At 45.0% G+C, this 21,220-nt stretch overlaps 2 protein-coding genes across 3 annotated transcripts in view; one reads left to right on the forward strand and one right to left on the reverse strand.

Annotated features, from left to right (window-relative positions):
• The window catches only part of Cacna2d3 (calcium voltage-gated channel auxiliary subunit alpha2delta 3), an 846,818-nt gene that overhangs the window by 98,586 nt on the left and 727,012 nt on the right, over positions 1–21,220 (reverse strand). The window lies entirely within an intron of this gene.
• LOC150066495 (nuclear pore-associated protein 1-like) lies at positions 510–20,440 on the forward strand. The gene is given in 7 exon segments (XM_090318591.1): positions 510–577; positions 2,843–3,022; positions 17,843–18,088; positions 18,358–18,938; positions 18,941–19,161; positions 19,163–19,561; positions 19,772–20,440. Coding segments are annotated over 7 exon segments (2,364 nt in total).

Genomic DNA, 21,220 nt, shown 5'->3' on the forward strand with positions numbered 1-21,220 from the left:
TCAAGAGGGGCCTGATCCCTCACCACAACAGGGAAAAAGCTGGCTTGGCTTGGTCCACAGAAGGGTCTGATGTAGGTGTCACAGTTAAGCCTGCTACATTATTCTTCACAGCATTTATCAAGAGTTGGCATGTAACTACAATTGCTCTTTTATCCTTCTCCACATAGGGAGAGAGAAGTAAAGCTCCTGGAGGAAAGAGACTCTTTGCTTTCCAGTACTGCCTTTGGCTGGAAACGGACTCAGCTCAGGCAGGCATCACAGCCATACTGAGGGAATAACTGTGTGGTTGGATGCTGTGCTGACTGCCATATCTATCATTCTCAATTTTTCTCTCAGGAGACCATGTTCTTCCATGCAGGTAGTTTGGATTCTGTCTGAAGGGTAATAGCTTAAAAAAATGTTTAAAACACGAGAGGGGAAGATATGAGAGATGTGAACAGATCTGTGCTTTGGAAATGGCAGGTGAAGGTGGTAAGCCATAGGCTTTGTGCAAGAGGAGGCACGGATGAATGGAGACCAGTCATCCAGGCAAGTGTGAGATGATGCAAGGGCATGATCTTGTTTCTGACAAGAGGGGGTAAAGACAGGAACCCCTAGTTTTGCCAGATGGTCACATCACTTGGACCAGATAGAGTCTCCTCCTTACCCTCCTCAACACACACACTAAACCTGAAGGCTCCATCATTTTAGTGTAATGAATTCTAACATGCTTTTACTTTCAATGAAATCAATTAATCAAGCATCTTTCTCTAATACCAGACCTGTCTCCAAATAATATGACATATTTCATAATGAAAATTATTTTATCAGTCAGATTGCAGAAATGCTTACATATAATAGTACTACCAAGAGCAGTACTTAGTATCACTTGTGAAAGACCCCTACTATGTGCCACATTATCTGCTAAGGCTTTTGATACTGTATTGTCAATCCTTAGGACAGCCACACTTCATGTCAGAAAGGACCAAGGATTACAGAAAGCAGGCATGGACTCAGTCTTCTAGTAGGACTTACGTTCTCATCTTTGATCCCAATTCCTATAGCAGTCAAAAGGTTTCCTGAACTGTGAGCTTTAGCATGCTCTCAAGGTTTCATTTTGCTTTTACTGGCAAACAAAATGCCAGCTGGTGGTATCAGGATAAGTCTTGGTCTTTCTCTATGTAAGAAATCAAGAATATTTGCACTGATTGTCTAAATATGCATTGGGGGCTCTGTTTATTCCATATAATAACTGATTGCCCTGGGTGATTGGCCCATTACTTTAAAACTATTATGCAAACTGCCAATCCAATATGGAAGTTGGATCAGGAAACTTCACTGGAGAGGTCTAGTGACCTGGAAGAAGCGAGTGGATAGAGCAGGTTAGGCCAAGCTGGAGAAGCATTTAGAGAATGAGAGCTTGGTGACCACGTGTGTGGCTGACGCAAGTAAGAAAGCAAATGTCTCAAGCTTTTACAAGGACCAGGACTTAACAAGAAAGTGTAAACAAAGCTAGTGCTTATTGGGGATCTAGAAGTCACAAGCAAAATTGCCCTCTTGGTGGCTGAGGCAAGACCATCACTTTCTAGCTTTCTCCAGAATCTCTGTTCCATTTTAAATGGATGGAAAGCATGACTACAGCAGAAAAAGCCAAGGAAGACATGTACTTAATGAAGTAGGCCTGGTTCCCTCTGGCCATCCGAATATGCACTCCAGAGTCAAACACCTGGGTGGCAGATGTGTCCAGCAGCAGCACTCTTCCAGAACAGCTGTACACAAGGCGATTATGAGTAGGGTGGGAGGAGGGAATGGAGACCCATTAACAAAAGGGGCAAGAGAACACTCTGGAGTAATCAAGCACATTGTTTTCTCCAACCTCCTGGAATCTCAAGACCTCGCAATATTTGGGAATCAGTCTTGGAGTGAAGGATACCAGTTTTGTCTCAGTTTAATCAGGCAGATGTGGAGGCTGGAAAAGCCATCTTCTGTCATTAAATGATTGCTCTCACACACATGTTTGGCAACACCTGAGACTGTCATCTGGGTTCCCAAACAGTCTGGCTGGTCAAGTCTCCAGGGGGTGGAATGTAGGGAGGGGCCTTTCTGATTTGGCAGGCAACTCTAAACCCTTCTCAGCAGGCTCTACACCTAGGAGCCAGCTCTCTGGCAGAGGCCTCACCAGTGAGGTCTCAGTGTCCCTCAACTCAGACCTTCCTCTGCTCCATAGTGAACTCTCAGGCACAGCTGGGCCCCAAGAGACATTGCATAAAAACTCAATGAAGGAAGAATTGAACAAACACACTGTATTCCAGACACTAGGGAGTTAATCAGAGGCCTCCCAGCTTCCTTTGGGGCATAAGAGTTTGAAACACAGTTGTAACCAACATTCTTCCTCCCAGGGTTTCCTGGCACCCCCTGGCTTCTCTCCATTTGCTCAGCTAAAGCATTCCAGGCTCACAGCCTCAGGGAAGGGAGGACAGGAGGAACTTTGAGAACAAAGGAGCCAAAGCTGGATTTTTAAGTCTCTAAAGTTTGAGGCCCATGGGAATCTCTGGGCAGGAAAGAAACCCCCGGAACTGCTAGAGCCAGTTCCTTTGCCTCCACCCTCTCTCTTTCTCTGTCCCTTTTCCAAGCCCAGAGGGAAGGGATATGGACTGGGGAAGAGACTTCAATGGTAGCTTAGGTGCAGAAGGCTTGTGGTAAAGACGGGAGCTGGCCGAGATGTGCTCACCTCATACCCTACCCGGGACTAATCCTGAGCTCAAGCAGAGAACAGTATTCCTAATTTCATATTCTACCAGTGCTGCAAGGCTCAAGGACTCCCAGGTTTCCACTCCTTCATCTCTGCTATTGCTTCTAAAAGAGTCAATCTTCCCAACGCCACGAGCAGACAGGCCAGCAGGAGGAAGTTCCCAGCCCAGCCAGCAGGTCAGGATGAGGCCTGGGAGCTGCTCACTGACTCCAAGGTGACCTTCTGTTGGAATGAGGAGGCCATGCCACTGACCTGTGCATGGACCGATGACAGAGGACCAGATGGGCCTGGGTACCTCAGGAAATGCCTGCATGATTGAATGATTAAGTGTCTTCCATTCTTTTCAGCTTTAGGTAGTAAGCTTTAGGAAGAAAGCGAGCATAGCCATTTGCTTCACCAAAAGTTCACAACAATCTAGACAGTGAAGGCTTCTGCTAGAAATGAAGCTGAGGTCAAATAAAACTGCTCTGATTGAACAACTGAAAAGTGAGCACTGAAAATCATGGTCATTACTTGTTCATGACCCAAGAACAGAAACAATGGAGTACCTAACTGAAATGGCTCATCTTGGGAGTGGATATAGACGTGAGGCTCTAGGCTTTCTCTCACCTCCACTCAGGGCCAATCTTGGAAGAGATCCCAGGGATCTCTTGAGATCAAGCCACTGAGTTCCATCTACCACTGCACTACGATTAAAATGGACTATAAATGTCTTATGAGTAGATCCCAGTGTCCTTCATCTCTGCCCATTAACACTGTGGCTTTGGTGGAAACTGGACCTATGAACTGGAACAAGTCTTCAAAACACAAAGGAACATACATATCCAAGCATCCAAGAGAGAATGGGGACTTTTCAGGGCCCCCGATGTAAAGACTGATAGTTTCCCTCTATAGTCAGGAGGGGCCATATGATTGTGGTATGCTGGGACCTCAGCTGTACCCCATAATTTTTGTCTCAATCTTAAATGTCCTAGGGGTGGGGGATTTCAAGAAGTCCCAACCATACAGGCAAGAAACCTCTCAACAATAGCACTTTTGGACTTGTTTTCTTAAACTTGTGTCCAGATTGAAAAACGGCAAAAAATGGGGTTCTAGCCATGTCTACCTCCTGCCTTTCTCATATGCAACGCATGTTTTTTCACAGCTGATTTTCCTCTGCACAATGGAAACAGCACCAGTGCAAAGCTTAGAGGTTGGTTGTAAGCCTCCAATGAGTTAATGAATGACAGGGACTTAGCAGAGTGCCAGACACATAGTACATATCCAATAAATAACACATGCACATACATACTAACCACCATGTACATTAAACCCATACATTATTTAATTCAATCCAAATCCTATTTCCTATCCTTAACTGAGCTTCCAAGCCTAGAAAACTGCCATTGCTTACTAATCCATCTTGCAGAGGGTTGAAGTTCCCTTAACCAGAGACACTGTGTTAGTAAGCTTTTCATCCCTATAACAAAAAACCTGAGACAATCAACTTTCAAGGAGGAAAGATTTATGTTGGCTCGTAACTTCAAAGCTTTCAGTTCACAGTCAGTTGTTTCTCTTGCTTTGGGACCTGTAGGTAGGAAGATCACCAGGATGGTGAGAAAAGTTGTTCACTTCATGGCATTCCGAAAGCAAGGAGAAAATTAGGAAAGGCCCAAGGTCCCAATACCCACTGAAGGACATGTCCTGGAGGCTTAACTTTCTTTTACTAGGAGGTTCCTTTCTTTTACTTCCTGCATCAGCAATAGCTTGAGATCAAGCCTTAAAGCACATGAGCCTTGAGGAACATTTAAGATACAAACCATAACCAACCCCAGATTCATTGCATGTACTGCCCTGGACCTCAAGTTCTTTCTAAACCTAATGTAGTTGCACTTATGGATAGAAGACGACTGACCAGAGCCAGTCATCACCTTGGCTACTCTCAGCATCCCTGACTCTGTTGACAATGTCAAGCCAAAGAAACACTGGCATCCTCACAGGTAGACATTCCTCCTCCCCTCCACTTCCTCAACCCCTCCCCCGCTGTGTTCCATGTTCTATAGTTGAGGATACCGAGTTGTCCTGAGGGTCTGTGCTGGAGATGACATCTTCCATCTGGACATTTGGGAGGGATGCTGAGGATATCAGAATTTGAAACCAACCCTTTCTAACTTCAAAGCAGGAGAAAACAACTATCTAACTTGAATGAGCCAGAGGGAGCCATCTAAAATTACTTTAAAAGAATGCACATACAAAAGACTGACACTCATCTGTTTCATAGAAGACTGGTGAGCCCACATTTTTCTCACAACAGTTTGCTTTTTGTTTTATTTTCTTCTCAACATCTGGGAACTGATCTATTGTCTGGAGGCCTCAAATAGCTCCAAAGATGCCCAAAGCTCATGTTTTCCTCAATTTGAAAAAAAAATGGGGTTTAGATATGGTGGTATAGACCTATAGTATCAGCTACAAGGGAAGTAGAAGTTCTGTATGAAAAATTACCTAAACACAGAAAGAAAAGAGTTTCTAAAGTGCATAACAAGCACTAGGTCCAAACTCCATTTTTAAAAAATGATGTGTTAGTACTGGGGCTTGAACACAGGGCCTTGAGTGGTCTCCTGTCTTTTGATTGGTTAATTGGAAACAGCAGTCTCATGGACTATTCTGCCTGGGTTGACTTTGAATCATGATCCTCAGATCTCTGGAATACAGATGTGAACCAGTCAAATTTTTTAGCCTGGCTCAAGAAAAAAATTTTAATGAAAATAACTAAATAAAGAAAAAAGCCAAAAGAAGATTCCCAGTAAAGCAAGCAGTTTCTGAAGGAGACTCAACAACCCATGGGGTTTCAGTGAATACCATGCCCATAGCAAGTTCTGGAGAGAGAAGTGGCTCATGGTACGAGTACTAGAAGCATTTTATAAGCTGATGATATAGCAGAGAGCATTAATTGTGTGTTCTGCATTATTCCCTTTAACCCTTATATCTTTCTTTCCCTCCCCTCCCCTCCCTTCTTCTCTCCTCCCCTCCCCTCCCCTTCCCTTGTCCTCATGCTTGAACTCAGGTCCTGAGCACTGTCCTTGGGCTTTCTCAAGGTTGGTGGTCTACGACTTGAGCCACAGCACCACTTCCAGCTTTTTCTGAGTACATTATATCGAGGAATTGAACCCAGGGCTTCATGCATGCTAGGCATGCACTCTACCACTAGGCTATGTTCCCGGCCATCCTTCTGTCATTCTTAAGGAGAAGATGTTTCCTCCACTTTGAAGAAAAGATCCACAATAGTGGAGGAATATGCTAGACTTGGTGGAGCTGGAGTTTTGAGTTGCAAGCCTGACTGTTCCCTCCCATTGTGTGGTTCTCTGGAGTGGCATCACCCCCTAGGGAGCATTTTTGGAAGTCTGCAGTGATGTTCCGATTGTCACAATAACTGGATGTCCTACAGTTCACAGGCTGGCCCCTGACAATAAGTGATTCCATGTGCCTGTGGCTTTGAGCACTCTGCCTGGGATCAATGTGCTTGGAAACAAATCTGGCTCTTCAACCCAACTCTGCTTCACATTGAGATACAGAGTCTCTTGCACAGAATCCTCCAGAGATACAACAACTACAGCCCTGTGTGCAAGCGAGGATGAGTATATTTTATCAGAAGCTTCATTCACCAACAAAGTAGCTGGGTCAGTGGGCACAATGTAAATTCTGGAATCATTGCTTTAGAGACCCTGCTGCAAAGTGGAGCGTGAGCTTCCACTGCTTTCTTCGATCTCCTCTTGTAGTTATGCCCAAGACATTTACATATTAAGACATCTATTATCCTCTTATGAATTATTCTCCTTTTATGTCTTGTTATTATAGTTGGAATGTTGTATAGATTTTCTTTTTGGCAGCATGTTAGGAAATAGGTTAATATTTTCCAGGGATTTGATTTTGAGATACTTAGGAAGATATTACAAATTACTGTTTAAAAAAATTAAAGAGCCTTAGGCAAGGACAGAAATGAGAACTGTCATAGTTTGACCATCCCCTGTGTCTCTGTGTCCAGTAAGTATTGTCCCTTTTAACTCCATGATCCTTTCAGCCTGCAGTTTCCCTGTGTTCTACTTCTTCTGCCATGAAATAAAGATTTGGCTTAGCCAAACCTTACATGTCGCCAAGGCTTCCTCTGCACTTCCCTTCTCATTTGTTTTGGCTCTGATCAAGGTGCAAGATATTGATATCTGAGGCTCAGCTCAACGGATGGATTTCCCATCTAGAGCCAAGTGGTCAAATGGTGGGTTGTTTTGGGCTTGGAGAAGCCAGCTCTAGGTAAGGAGCTGCATCCCTGGGGCAGCACTGCAGTGGGGAGCTGTGGGACTGTCCTGCTGCATTTTCTTCTGTCAGGCTGCTTTCTTTCTGGATTGTGAACAGGCTGGGAAAGGGCATGGATGGAGTCTTGAAAAGTGCTCTTTTTTCTTGCACAAAGCATCTTAATTATAATTATTGTCAGCACTTATGTGCTCGCCTTGAGAGACAAGACGGGTAGAAGAGGATACCTTCCACTGGCACTGCATATGCCAGCTCCCTGCAATGAGGAGGGTAACAGAGAGGAAAATAGCAAGGAACAGAGGCCTCAGTCGATTAAAAGGGGCCTTTGTAGTGGCTGCATCTGTACATTAAAATAAATCTCTCCTAGCACTAAAATAACATCTACATTCATTTGGGCCAGTGCCACATTCAGCATTTAAGAAATTTCACAAAACTTTGCTTGGGCATGTTGAAGTTTGCCAGCTCACAACAAAACAAAAATGTGGCATGGAAATACTTCTCCTCCATCCCCAATTTCACTACTGACTCCCATTTTCCGGCTGCACTTGAAAGAAAAAGACTTTGCCCTTTTTTCAGGTGCCAACCACTTAGCATGGCCCTGAAACGGGCAGCCAATTGCTCTTGGAGGTGGTTGGCTTCAAGAAGAATATTTTTCTTTTCCCCTAAAGGAAGCTGCTAGAGACTCTGTGCCTGATAAAGCCTTTAATAGCTAGAAAAACACTGTGAGGTGGCCCTCAGTAGACTACCCAGGAAGAAGGCCTCATCGAAATAACTGCTTCTACCCAGAACATACCACTTGAGGAGCTCAGTGGGGGTCCTGTTTCCAGGAGAATTGAAGGCAAATGAAACCTTCCATCAAGGAACCCAACTTAACGGAACTACCTGTGGCAGGGACAAAGTTCATGTCTGTGGAGTACAGCAGTTCAAGAATTATCAGTGACCTTGAATAACAATGTTGAGAGGTTTGCTGTTTTGCTGAGTCGTTTAACCAATTCACTTGTCGTGAATGCTTACAATAAACCCTGATTCTAGGGTAGCCCAGTTGGCATGGTATAGATGGATAGTTGTACACAAGCTGAGAGCTAGGATGGTAGAATGGACTATTGAACCCAGACAACTTAGCTCTTAGGCCTGAAAGCGGGACTCCATGATGCTTATAAACTTGCCTAAGAAACAACCTAGGCCAAGTCTAACTCTAGCTGGGTGAGAAGATGACATTCCTTTGGCTAGGTGGACATGCATTTACCTTTTTTTAGGGGCACTAGAACTCTTCCTCTATTATCCACACTCCCTATCATTAGGGACTGTACTACTTAAGCTGGTTCAAGGATCTTAGCTCCAGGACCTCAGGCTCAAACTTTCTGGAAAGAGAAAGTTTCATTCCAGTGAGTTTTCAAAGCTGACTACAGAAGTTCTAGAAGGACTAGATGAAAGTATTAGCCTGAGAACAAGACTGGCAAAAGAAAAGAAAAACAAGATCTTGTTGACTTCTGATGCTCTAGGTCCAACTATACTGGAAACCAAAGGTTATTACAGACATTTCAGCTCCTTGGGGCAATTCATCATAAATCTAGTAACTAATCCCCTTTAATTTACAGATTTTACTGAAGTCAATTTAAGTTTGGTTTTTGTTGCTTGTAATGGGTAGCTTTCTGACAGATACAAGTGTAATCTAGCTTAGTGTCTTTTCTTGATATGAAAAATGGCTCCTTATCTTCACATACAGAAATATATTATATACGCACTGAAAACTCAGCCAAATATGATGCTGTTGCCAGCACTGGCATGGAGGGGAAATCTGCATCTATGCTGTCATTCCTACTTAGTGGCAAGTGTCAGTCATGAATCCTTATGCTGCTTCCTAAGGAGACTCTGCATCCTCCCAACACAATGTTCCAGGGGACACTGGCTGTCACTCTTGTCACCACACAGTGGTGCCCATGGTGAGACATTTTCAGGAACATTGTACCTTGCCCACACTGATTCATTCTCTCTCATTCTCTCTCTCTCTCTCTCTCTCTCTCTCTCTCTCTCTCTCTCTCTCTCTCTCTCTCTCTCTCTCTCTCTCTCTCCCTCCCTCCCTCCCTCCCTCCCTCCCTCTCCCCCTCCCTCCCTCCCTCTCTCTCTCCCCTTCCCCCCCCTCTCTCTTACACACACACACAACCTTTAACCATTGCTCTTAAGTATCTGAGTTCTGAACAAGGAAGTGGACATTCACAGGGGAGAGCCTGGCACCTAATCTTTGGGGGAAGATTTTTTTCCGCCCAATGACAATGGTCAAGAATCTTCTCATTTTTACTGAGTATGAATGAGACTTCAGGTTCATATTATACCTAAACTTTCCCGTGCACCAAGATTCCAGTTTTAATTTTTCAGTCAGGAGAACTAAGGGCAAATAGGCTGGGTGGCCAGAGGTCATTGGAAGGTCTAGAGTACTTGGTGTGTTGTATTGAAATGGACTATGACACCTGCTCCATAGAGATCTGTTCTCCACTGTATTTCCCAGAATCATACGCATGTGTGGTTCCATATTAGAAGCTGCCAATTAATTTAGAAGGCAGTTGAGATAGGAGCCCGATTGCTCTGATAGGTACAAGTAGATGTGGAGGCAGATGTACAGGTTGAAAGTTTGAAACAGCTCTCAAGTCCATTTTGAGAACCATATGCATAGATGGTTCCTAATCCAATTCTCCCTGCCCCACTCCACAGTTTCAATGATGATAAATGCTGTTAGCTCCCTGTGTTTGTGATTTGTATACTTAGATACACAATGTAGCCTGTGTTCCCAAGACCTGGTCCTGACTATTGGTTATGCCCTACAACTAAAGCAAAGATTTCCTTTGCATGCTACTAAGTTTCAGCTATTTCTACACTGTAAGCCGCCTTGTTCCTGGCACCAGGCCTGGAATCCCAGAGAAGGACCCATAGTATTGAGGATGATATTGGTCTGGTGGTGCTAATCCATAGTTATGGGATTATATTTTGTCTGCAGGCTTTAGAATGCTCATTGAGTCCTGCAAAGAAGCTCCCTGTAGTTGTGTTCTAGCCAAATCTGGGGGTCTATATCATCCTTACTAGGCAAATTCTTGTTCCAGTTGCTGTGTTTCTTGCTTTTGCTTAGAATTGTATTACCATTACTTAAAGGATTATTCTATTCCTCTTTTGTTTCTCACTCTACTACAAAAGCTGAGGGGCACAGAGAATAATGGTGGGCTCAGAATTAGATCCCAGATTTCCACTTAACAGTTGTGGAAGGAATTTAGGCATTATTTAATCTTTCCCAGCTCAGTTTTAAAGCTTTGGTGATAATGTTAGACCAAGCAGTGTCTGGCACACAGTAAAAGCTCAGTAATTGTTATCTGTGGTATGACAGCATTTTCCTAGAATGGAAGATCACTTTCCTTATGAGGTTTCAGAAAAGATTAATGAGGACCCTTTTGCTGGCCAGAATCATTTTCTTTTATGTACACTAATGCCATGTTCTCAGAGCCACAGAGTCTTCTTGGAGCTAGATCTCAGTGGATCACCTCATTAACTCTCACCAAATACTCCTATAACAAGGCATTTAAGTCTTCCTTAAGTTGTTGTTGATATAGTAGTCAACAGGATAGAGCTGCCATTCTCTGCCTAAGATTCTACAAGGAACTCTACTCATTTTAAATTCACTATGACCATAAGACAATTAATCTTGTAACAATGTTTTCTGAGTTTTACTCATATGGTAGTATGATGTCAGATACAACTCACAAATGCTAGAGCCCTGTACAAATAATCTCATGCCCTGTAATCCTAGCTGTGATCTGAGGATTGTGGTTTGAAACCAACCTGGGCATGGAAGTCTATGAGACTCTTACCTCCAAGTAATCACCAAAGACTCAAAAGTAGAGTTTAGCTTAAGAGGTAGAATGAAAGCTAAGAGCACCACACTCTGAGTTCAAACACCAGTTTCTCTCCCACTCCCTCTCCTCTCTCTCTCTCTCTCTCTCTCTCTCTCTCTCTCTCTCTCTCTCTCTCTCTCTCTCTCTCTCTCCTCCCTCCCTCCCTCCCTCCCTCCCCCTCCCTCCCTCCCTCCCTCCCCCTCCCTCCCTCCCTCCCTCCCTCCCTCCCTCCCTCCCTCCCTCCCTCCCTCCCTCCCTCCCTCTCTCTCTCTCTCTCTCTCTCTCTCTCTGTCTCTCTCTCTCTCTCTCCCTCTCTCTCTCCCTCTCTCTCTCTCTCTCTCTCTCCCTCCCTCTCTCTCTCTCCCTCTCTTTCTCTCACGCACACACACACACACACACACACACACACACACACACACATAATTTCAGGACTAAATGGTACTAGGGTTTGAATTTAGGGCCTCATGCCATGAGTACTCTACCATTTGAGCCACTTCCACTTCAGGTTTATTTTAGGTGTCATAAAGGGTATCTTACAGATACTTCTGTCTAGGTTGGCTTCCAACCTTGATTTCAACCTCTTGGGTTACTTAGGATTATAGGTGTGAGCTACTGGTGCCTAGCTCAATGTCGCATTTCTTATTTTACATTTATTCTTTGTTCCAAATGTTTGAGAAAGACTGGATTCTTTTCTCCCAGTGGAGAAGAGAGTAAATCAGGGTGCTTCTCCAGTGTTGGGCACTCACTTGTCCTCCTTCTCTAGGTCCCAATTGAGATGACTGGGTTTAGAGTCAAGTACAGGGTTCTCTGTCATTATTGGCCATCCACTGGTTAAAGCTATCTTTCTGTTTTCCCTAGACAGCCAAAAGGTTATTTCTAAGAGGCCGCATCTTCTCTTTTGTTTTTCATGGTTCCCCGCAATGCCTCCAACTTTCACTTCCATTCCTCTCCCAACTCCCTCCAACAAATACGAATCTTCTGAGCGGGGGATCAAGTGAACAGTGTGTCAGCTCATGTAATCCAGACCTTCCTTAAAATCTCTTCTAGCATGGAGATAGTAGACAATCAGTAATCTTGATTTGAAAAAAAAAGAATTCAGTATGAAAGGGTACCCCTGACACATTCCTTGTTTCCTTGTCTCCAGAAGAGGTACTGGTGTCTTCTATCCATACCCCCTCTATTGGTGATAACAGCCCAGCTCACAAAGCTTGACTATGGATAGTCTGGGTGCAAACTACCTTCCAAGCTGCATAGTCAGGGAAGGTGGTGGAGAGTGGAAAGTGCACAGCTAGTCCACCAGCAAACCCCACTACATCAGAACTGGCTGCTCTTAGAGCCCCCCAAAAGAAAGCACCCCTGCCTTCCTTGCTTCTCTTGCCCTTGCTTCCACCACTGCCAGAACCAGGGGGTCTCAAGGAGCTCCCTCCACCTGATAAATTTCTCTGCATGGAGTCCAGTCCTTAACTCAAGGCCTGGGCCCTGTCCTTGAGCTCTTCTGGTCAAGGATAGCACTCTGCCAAGCTGAGCTGCAGCACCACTTCCGGTCTTCTGGTAGTTAATTGGAAATAGTCCTACAAACTTTCCACTGATCCTCAGATCTCAGCTTCCGGAGTAGCTAGGATGCCAAGTGTGAGCCTCTGACACCCAGCAGTCTTGGACATTTGAGAGAACACTGTTTTGTAAGAGGAAACTCTGTTAGACAGAAGCCTGGGAGGGTAGCACACAGGCAAGTGACACATGGCAGTGACACTACTACTGCCTCTCCTGTTCCCCCAACAGTTGCAGGGACTTTTTGTTTGCTCTCTCTGTCTATCTGAACTTCAAAGACTCCAGCTCTTCCCAACACTACTAATGTGGAAGAGCAGGCTGCTGGGCTTGAACTCTTGTCAGCACCCTCATGGAACACTAAAGAAGGACTGACACCTAAAATCCCCACTTCTCTTCTAATTTGGAGATTCTACAGGATGAGAATGAAGATGGTACTCATTCACTTTGCCTCTTTCTCTAACCTCCTTCCCCTGAACATTTGCCTATCTCCCCTACATGAGGAAATCCTTCACTCTAAACTTCCCTCCTCCTCCTCACGCTAAACTTCCTTCCCCTCTTCCTTTTTCCTTCTTTATTCCTCATGTAGTTCCACTAACCAGCAACAATGTGAATGGTGGTATTACCACTGTATTTGTTAGGCTTGCCCTTGGGGTATGCGTTCATGTGACTATATAGCCTGCCACAGATTATAATGTTATTGATATCAATATCACAGCACATTCTGAAGCAGTTCATTCCCTGATCTTCCCAAGACTCCAGCACTGACCCCTATGTTTCCCCAGGTACCCGGTAGCCTTCAATAAGGACATATGCAGAATAGATGAGTGCCTACCAGCCACCTATACCCCATCCCTACACATTTCCCTAGGGGGTTCTATATCCTGCACCAAGAGGAGATAGTGGTGGACCCAATCCCAACTAACCCCTCACACCCTACTTTGAACCACTTCTACAGGTCCCCCGTAGCCTGTACTGGAGAAACTTGGGTTTGGGCCACTTCCACAATCCCAACTCCACTTAGGGCCCCTTGCTTTCAATTAACCCTTTGTCCTCCAAATTAGTCCTTGAACCACCAATGTAATCCTTGTTGTGTAGTAGCAAAGCGCCATCAACTCCATGTGTGGTATTCTTTCAGTTCTTCCCAACATGGGCCCAGTTATTTCCCCCAATTCTGCAAATGGTGCCTTCCTACTATCTAAATCACCCATGGACAATGATAGTTGTCTAAGGATACAACACAACCTTCTGAGGCATCAATCTTTCCATCTCCTCTGGTCTTATGAAACAACAACCCTGCAGTGAACCAAGCCCCTCCTCCTTCTGAACACTTGCCACACAATGGCATTATTTCCACCATGCAGGACTCCAACAATTGTATTTTACAGTACCAATCCATGCAGGGACCAAGCCCCAGTGTTGCCATACATCCAGTATAGAAGCTCTTCCTTACCCCCTATTAGGGGTCTTCAATAGACAGTCTCACAACAATTTGTCTCTAAGCTATCCACAGCCCTATTAATACCAGATGTTGGCCTAACTGCTCCAGCAATGCAACCATCTAGTGCTACGACCATGCAGTTGAGACAGATGGCCATGACATTGCCCTTGTCTGCAGTGAACCCAGTGGGTAGTCCCCAGTTGGCCTATTGAAGGAACACATGCAGTGTTTTAAACATTGCCACACCTACAAGATTTGGCATGAAAATCTCTGGGTTAACAGTCTATGGTGGTATCAATTCATCAATGAACCAAGGCACTCCCACAACAGCCATAAAGGGAAACAGCTCCACCAAATACAGGAGATTTGAGTTCTGGAATGTCTACCAAATGCTCACATTCTAAATCTAGCACTTCCAATGTCCATCAAAGGCAATGCTTTCTAATGTAGAAGATCCGATTTTCTAACAGGATTTAGAGGATTTGTCAGCATGATTTCTCCTTTTCTTCCTACGTAAACAAAGTAAGTTTCATCTACACACAGAAAGATTGCTATACAAGGGCTGTGCGTTACTAGACATCCTTCCTGGATTAAGAACCAGCTTGATTCAGCTAAGAGCTGGACTAGTTTTCTGAGGCCCTATATCTTCCTTGAGGGTGCTACTTGTTGTTCCACTATTTATTTAAACATCAATATCTCTCCCTAGTTCAACATACAAAAATGCTAGCCCTTGTTAGAAATAAATTAGACTCCAGGCTGAAAATGAACTATCCACTTTGTGGATGGGAATGGGAGGGAAAAACTCAGAGAGAAGGGGGATGGTAGTTTTGCTTAGTGGTAGAGTGCTTGCCTAGCATGCACGATGACCTGCGTTCAATTCCTTGGTTCCACATACATAGAAAAAGCTGGAAATGGTGCTGTGGCTCAAGTGATAGAGCTCTAAGCTTTCTCAAGGACAGCGCTCAGGCCTGGACTTCAAGCCCCAGGATTTACAACAAACAGACAAAAAGCTCAGAGAGAGTGAAGGAAGGAGTGAAATTGCTCAAAAAATGTTCTCATTATCTGTCTTTATGAAACTAATCCTGATGTACATCACCTTTATAATAACAATAAAAAAGAGGGAAAAAACTCACCAGCAAAGTACAGAAAAATACATGAATGTATACATTTTGCAGAATGCCAAATCTTCCTCTGTGAAATTTACATTGCAACCTGATTGTGTGATTTGCATTTAGATTCTACCTCAAAAATTGTTTAAAATAAAAGTAAAACTCAACCAGGGAAAAATAAAAGTTAAAATGACTTTGGTAAAATTAAATGATTTGTCCATCCCTTCTTTTGGGGATTATATCATTCAAACACTGGCACTTCTACAAGTACATAAACCACAGGTCTTGGTGTGAATCAGAAAGAATAATGTAGTGTCTTCGTAAATAAGAAGTTTGGAAAGAACGGAGATAGGAGTAGAATCAGAACCAAAGAGTAAGTAGAAAAGAACACATTCAACAAAACCATGAATCTCCTCAATCCTAATTTTTGGGGAGTAGTGAGGAAATTTCTTCCCTTGACCTATGAACATCCATATGTATTCTTGAATGTTTTAGGAGTTAATTTTTCTGGTATAAATACCAGAAAGTGATACAAGTTTTAAGGGAGAAGAAAGTAATGTCAACAAAATAATGCAGATTTTTTTTTTTGCGAGTCCTGGGGCTTGAACTCAGGCCTGAGCACTGTCATTGGGCTTTCCTCAAGGCCAGCCCTCTACCACTTAAGCCACACCACTTTCAGCTTTTTTTCAGTTTATGCAGTACCAAGGAATCGAACCCAGAGCGTCGTGCTTGCTAGGCAAGCATTCTACCACTAGGCAAAACTCCAGGCCCTGATGCAGATTTTTAAAGAAAAATTTTTTGAATAAGGAAATATGAACGCTTTAGGAAAGAGAATTATTGAGGTTTGAAAATCAGCTTGAGGAAGAACGTATATGACAAAGTAGAAACATTTCATGGCGTTCTAACAGAAAAAAAATCAACCTAAAGACTGTTTACAAAATCTTTTTTGGGATTTTGGGCTATTAAGAGAAAGCTACTATTGGCTCTGAGTTTTCTGCTTGCTTTTGTTCAGTCAGGAGTTGGAAAAACATGGAATCGCCCGTAAGTCTAGGTCCTTTCCTCCAAATTCCATGAAGTCCTTTTTTTGGTGAATCTAGTGAATCCTCCTGCTGTCAGGGAGCTGTGAGCATTTGAGATATCTCAAGTTCCAAGGCCCTATGATGTGATACGTGGAGCTGAGTTGCCTTCAGAAGTCATCATTTAGTGATAGAAGGCAAAGTGCTACAAAGAACCAAGGCATTTTGAGTGTATACATGGACAGAAAGCTAAATCCATTGAAGACCCAAAGTGTCTTCAATATGTGAAATATGTAAATATTATTTTAAAATCAAAACCATGCATTGGTCATAGTGATGCATGGGAGGCTGAGATAGGATTGTGAGTTGAATCTTAGTGAGACCTTGTCTTAAAACCAACATGAAACAACACATACATATGTATACATGTTATTTTTCAGAAAAATGTATATAAATATAAAACATACAACAATATACAATAACAACACAGATATGCACAATCATGTAAATACTGCCACAGCTTTCTGTCATTCATGAACTTGAAATCTCTCCATGACATGACACAAATAATTCTTCATGAGAGAGACATTTACTCAAATATGGGGAGTCAAAGCAACAAGATCCAACCCAGACAATACCATAGGTATATTTTTCAATTGTCCTTATTCTGCTGAAATTTACAACTCTTTGGAGACTCCTATATATATATATATCCTTTGTCCACATTTCCAATAAGAGTATTTCTTTAAATTTACATTAAGGTGACATTAATATTCTTAGAGTGGACCCAACTGATGTACTCATGATATACTCATTATATACCTCTTATCTTAATTCAACACATTGTTCCACTCTTTGCTAGCAAAAATTAAATGAGTTATTTGATTAGTAGACACATTTCATGAAGACCACAGAACTGATTCCATACTCATATGCAATAATAGGCTACTGAAGTTTGTTAGCACATATCCATATACATCTTTCCATAGTTGAGTTCTTCCACCTAAACAAAATACACTGAGTGTGAAAGACTCAAGCCTTAGAGAGATGGAGAATGAAGATGCACTGACAGTTGGTGCTCCCTCTCTTCTCTACGCCCTGGAGCCAAATATGGTCCTTTGACGACTTAGGAGAGGATGCTTCTAGACAGTGCTTGTGCTAACTGTAGATAAGAAATGGGGAGGAAGGTTTGGATGGAGATCAGAATCCAGACGGTTGCATTACAAGGAGGCAAATGGGTACAGAGAATGACCCTTTCATCTTGGCTAGGTCACTAAGCATCTGTGTGATCAGAAGAAGGATGCAAGGCTTAGATGTGGCTGTATCAAATGAATGAAAGAACAGAACCTGTCTGTGAGGAAGAGATGTTGGGGACTGTGGCACTGGTCCTATGCTCAGAACCAGAAACCACAGAGGAGAGGTGCCACCAGTGTCCTTGGAGAAGGGGCACCCAGCCATCCTCTGTTGCTGGAAAGGTCTACAGAGTGGCCAGACACAGGACCAGATTGTTGTCCTACTGGTGCCAACACCTGCCAGGGCCAGCAAGAAAGACCACAGGATCTAGGAATCCAGTAGGAAGCTTTTGGGTTGATTTCCACTTGTTTTGACTTGAACCTGTCATGTGTCCTCAGTGCACATGTGCACCTCTTCTGTGGCATGTGTCAGGTGACATCACAAAGGCCAAGTTGGGCAGTAAGTCCTCACCTACCAGAGGAGGAGAGAGATCGCTATTGCACTTCTTAACTTTTCTGATCTTTGATCTTTCGCACACCATTTGCTGCAATGGCCAATGTTCTCAGTAAATTGTGTCAAGAACTGTGCGGCCTCACCTTCCCTAGGTGGGTGGCCAGCGCAGGACCTGGGCCTGCTCGCTGCCCGGTGTGTAGGAAGGGCGGCCCGGATCTCGGGCAGGCGCCCCCCTCAGCCGGTCAGCAAAGGGCCCCTAAGAGGAGGTGCCCACTGCCAGAGGCCACGGACCCCACGCCGGGGGAGGACCCCTCCGCATCGCCAGAGCAGGCGCCCAAAAAACCTGCAGACCGGAGACTGGGCACAGGAAACCCCCAGGAATCTGGGCACCCCTTTATGTCAGCTGGGATTCACACCTCGAATTTCAACACCTAAGCCATGTGCTCTATTTGTGGAGCCCAGGAGACCATGTGATGTCTCTCTTCCCAACCCAAGGGATACAGAGGTCAAAGGCCAAGAGGGTGAGTTCAAAATAAGGACAGGTCAATGAGGGGAGAGAGATGGAACAATGATACCATGTGGAGGGGGAAATATTAAGAGAGCCTATACTCTCAGGGATGCCCCCCTAGCCCCCAGCAGGGAATTCTTTGCAATGTGTCTCCTCTAGTACCCCATCTCATGGCTATGACATCCCCAACTTGCCAAACTCCACCATTGACAGGGTGGGTGAAAACCAACTCCCAACCTGCTCACACTCCCAGGAGTCAGGTCAGGTGGTGGAGGGCAAAAATCCCACAGCTCATCCACTACCAGACTCTCGGGAGTCAGCACAAGGAGTGGTGAGGGAAAAGCCCAGAGTTCATCTACCTCCAGACTTGCAGCAGTCAGGGAAGCTGGCAGATGGTGAGAAATCCACAAGTCCAACAAGCCCTGCCACACCAATATTAGCAGCTCGCAGAGCACCCAAAAGGAAAGCACCACTGCCATCTGTGCCTCCTTTGCCTCTGCTGCTGCCAGTACCAATACTGTGGGGTCGCACTGAGCTTCCCCCACCTCCTAAACTTCCATGCATGGATGCTGAGAAAGACTTGGACATCACACAATATACCAGCAGTAAAATCTGGAAGAGAGAAGGCTCAGGGAGGAGATCAGAGGTGACAAATGGCAGTGACATTAATGCTGCCTCTTCTGGTCCTCCACCTGAGGCAGAGGATTGTGTTTCAATGCCTCAGCCTACCTGTGCTTCAAACATCCAGCCCTTTCCAGTGCCACTGATGGGGAAGAGCAGGCTTCTGTGGCCTCATCTAATACTCCTTCCTGCACCCCAGCTTCTAATTTGGGGGTTCTGAATGATAAGAATGAAGTCCAGGCTCATTTATTGAGAGCTGCAATCCTTCCTACTTCTCTCCTCTGCACAAAGGAGCCCTGCACCCTTGGGAGTCCAGATTCTCCTTCTCTTTCCTTTCCTACACCCCCCCCCCATAGTTCCACTGCCCATTAGTGTGAACACTACCCCTATTGTGTTGGCTGCACTCACCCCCAGCATAAACTCTCATGTGACCGTGCTGCCAGCCACAGATGAGGACATTGTTCAGATGGATACCACACCACCTTCTCAGGCGGTCATTTTCTCATTTCCTCCAACCTCCAGCACTAGCTCGAGTGCATTTCCCCAGGTCTCCAAAAGCCTGCAACTGGGTCACTTTCTGAATGGGTCAGTATCCTTCAGCCCACCTTTACCTCCCCCATGTCCATTACCTCAGGTCCTGCCCACCATCTCATCTATACTCCACCCCCACCCCAGGTGCCCTGCAGGCTGCATCAGGGTCATGCCCCTATGTGCCCAGCCCCCACTGTCCCCCTTGCACCCTGTAGCTTACATCAGGGATAAATTCTGAATAGCCATGCACCCAGCAGTGCATCTACACCCCACCTGCATCCATTTCCCCAGGCTGTCTGCAGCATGTACCAGGGGCAGTTAATGATGGACCCAGACCCCACTGTCCTCCCTACACCCTATTGCTACCCTGTTCAGCAGGTGCCCTGTAGCCTGCACCAGAGGCAACTTGTGATGGGGCCAGCCCCCACCAACCCACCCACCCAGGGTGGTCTGTTTTCCTCAACCCTTGATCCCTCAACACAATTTTTGGACCACCATTGCCATCCCTGTACAGCAGCAGCACAGTGCCTCAGTCCTCACATGTGCTGCTCCTTCAGTCCTCCCCAACCTGGGCCAGGGCACTGCCATTCCTGGAAGTGGTGCCTCCACACAAACTAAACCATTCATGGATGATGATAATAGGATGGATACCACACCACCTTTAGAGGCATCAGTCTTTGTATCTGCTCTACTCTTGAGAGACAACAACTCTGCACTGAACCAGGCCCTTCCTAGTTCTGACCATGTGCCACACGGTGGCATTATTTCCAGCATACATGACTCCGACAACCAGATTTTACAGTCTCAGCCCATGAAGAGACCAAGCCCCAATACTGACCATCTATCCAGCACAGGATCTCTTCCTCACCCCACACTAGGGGTCTTCAATGGACAATCAAACAACAATTTCTCTCTGAGCCATCCAGCAGCCGTACCAACACCAGCTGTGGGCCTAACTACTCCAATGCTGCTACCTACTGCCACCATCATGCAATCAGGATATAGGACCAGGGCAGCACCCTTGTTTGCGGTGAACCCACCCAGGGTGCCCAATCCTTCCCAATACTCTGTCCCACAAAGCAATCCTTGAGCCACCAATGTGATCCCTGATCCCTGATGTGAAGCAGCAGCGCACAGTGCCACACAGTGGCGCTAGTTTCAACATGTAAGACCCCAACTATCAGTTTCTACAGTCCCAGTGCATGCAGGGACCAAGGCCATCCGTCCAGTAGGGGAACCCTTCCTAACCCCACATTAAGGGTCTACAAAGGACAACCAGACAACAATCTGCCTCGGAGCCACTCAACAGCCCTACCAACTCTAGCTGTTGGCTCAACTGCTCCTACAGTGCAACAACCTAAAAACATTATCATGCAAGCAGGACATACGGCCACGACAATGCCCTTGTCTGCAGTGAACCCTGCCATCATTACCAGGCAGGCCTCTTGTAGCAACTCACACAGTAGTTTGAACAGTGCCACATCTATGACACATGGCATGAAAATCTCCAGGCTAATAGGCTCTGGTGACTTTAACTCATCGATGAACCAAGCCACTCTTGCAATGTCAACCACAATGGGAAATGGAAACACATCAAATGCAGGACACTGGAATTTGGAACATCCACCAAATGTTCACGCTTCAAATCTAAAGCATCCGTGGGCTGCCAAAAACAGAAATTTGAAACATAGAAGATTCAGCTTTCTGACAGGACTCAGGACACAGGTCCAACTTGCTAAAATGACTCAGAGGTTCTGTTATTTTCTTATTTAACCCATGCCTTCTCTACACACAGCTGGATTACTATAGCAGGAGGTTCCAGTCAAGAGTGTACGAGGTCTAGTTGTGAGTCATCAGGCACCTCCCTGGC

The sequence above is a fragment of the Megascapheus bottae genome, chromosome 2, assembly GCF_031878675.1.
Source record: "Megascapheus bottae isolate mThoBot1 chromosome 2, mThoBot2.hap1, whole genome shotgun sequence".
Lineage (NCBI taxonomy): Eukaryota > Metazoa > Chordata > Mammalia > Rodentia > Geomyidae > Megascapheus > Megascapheus bottae.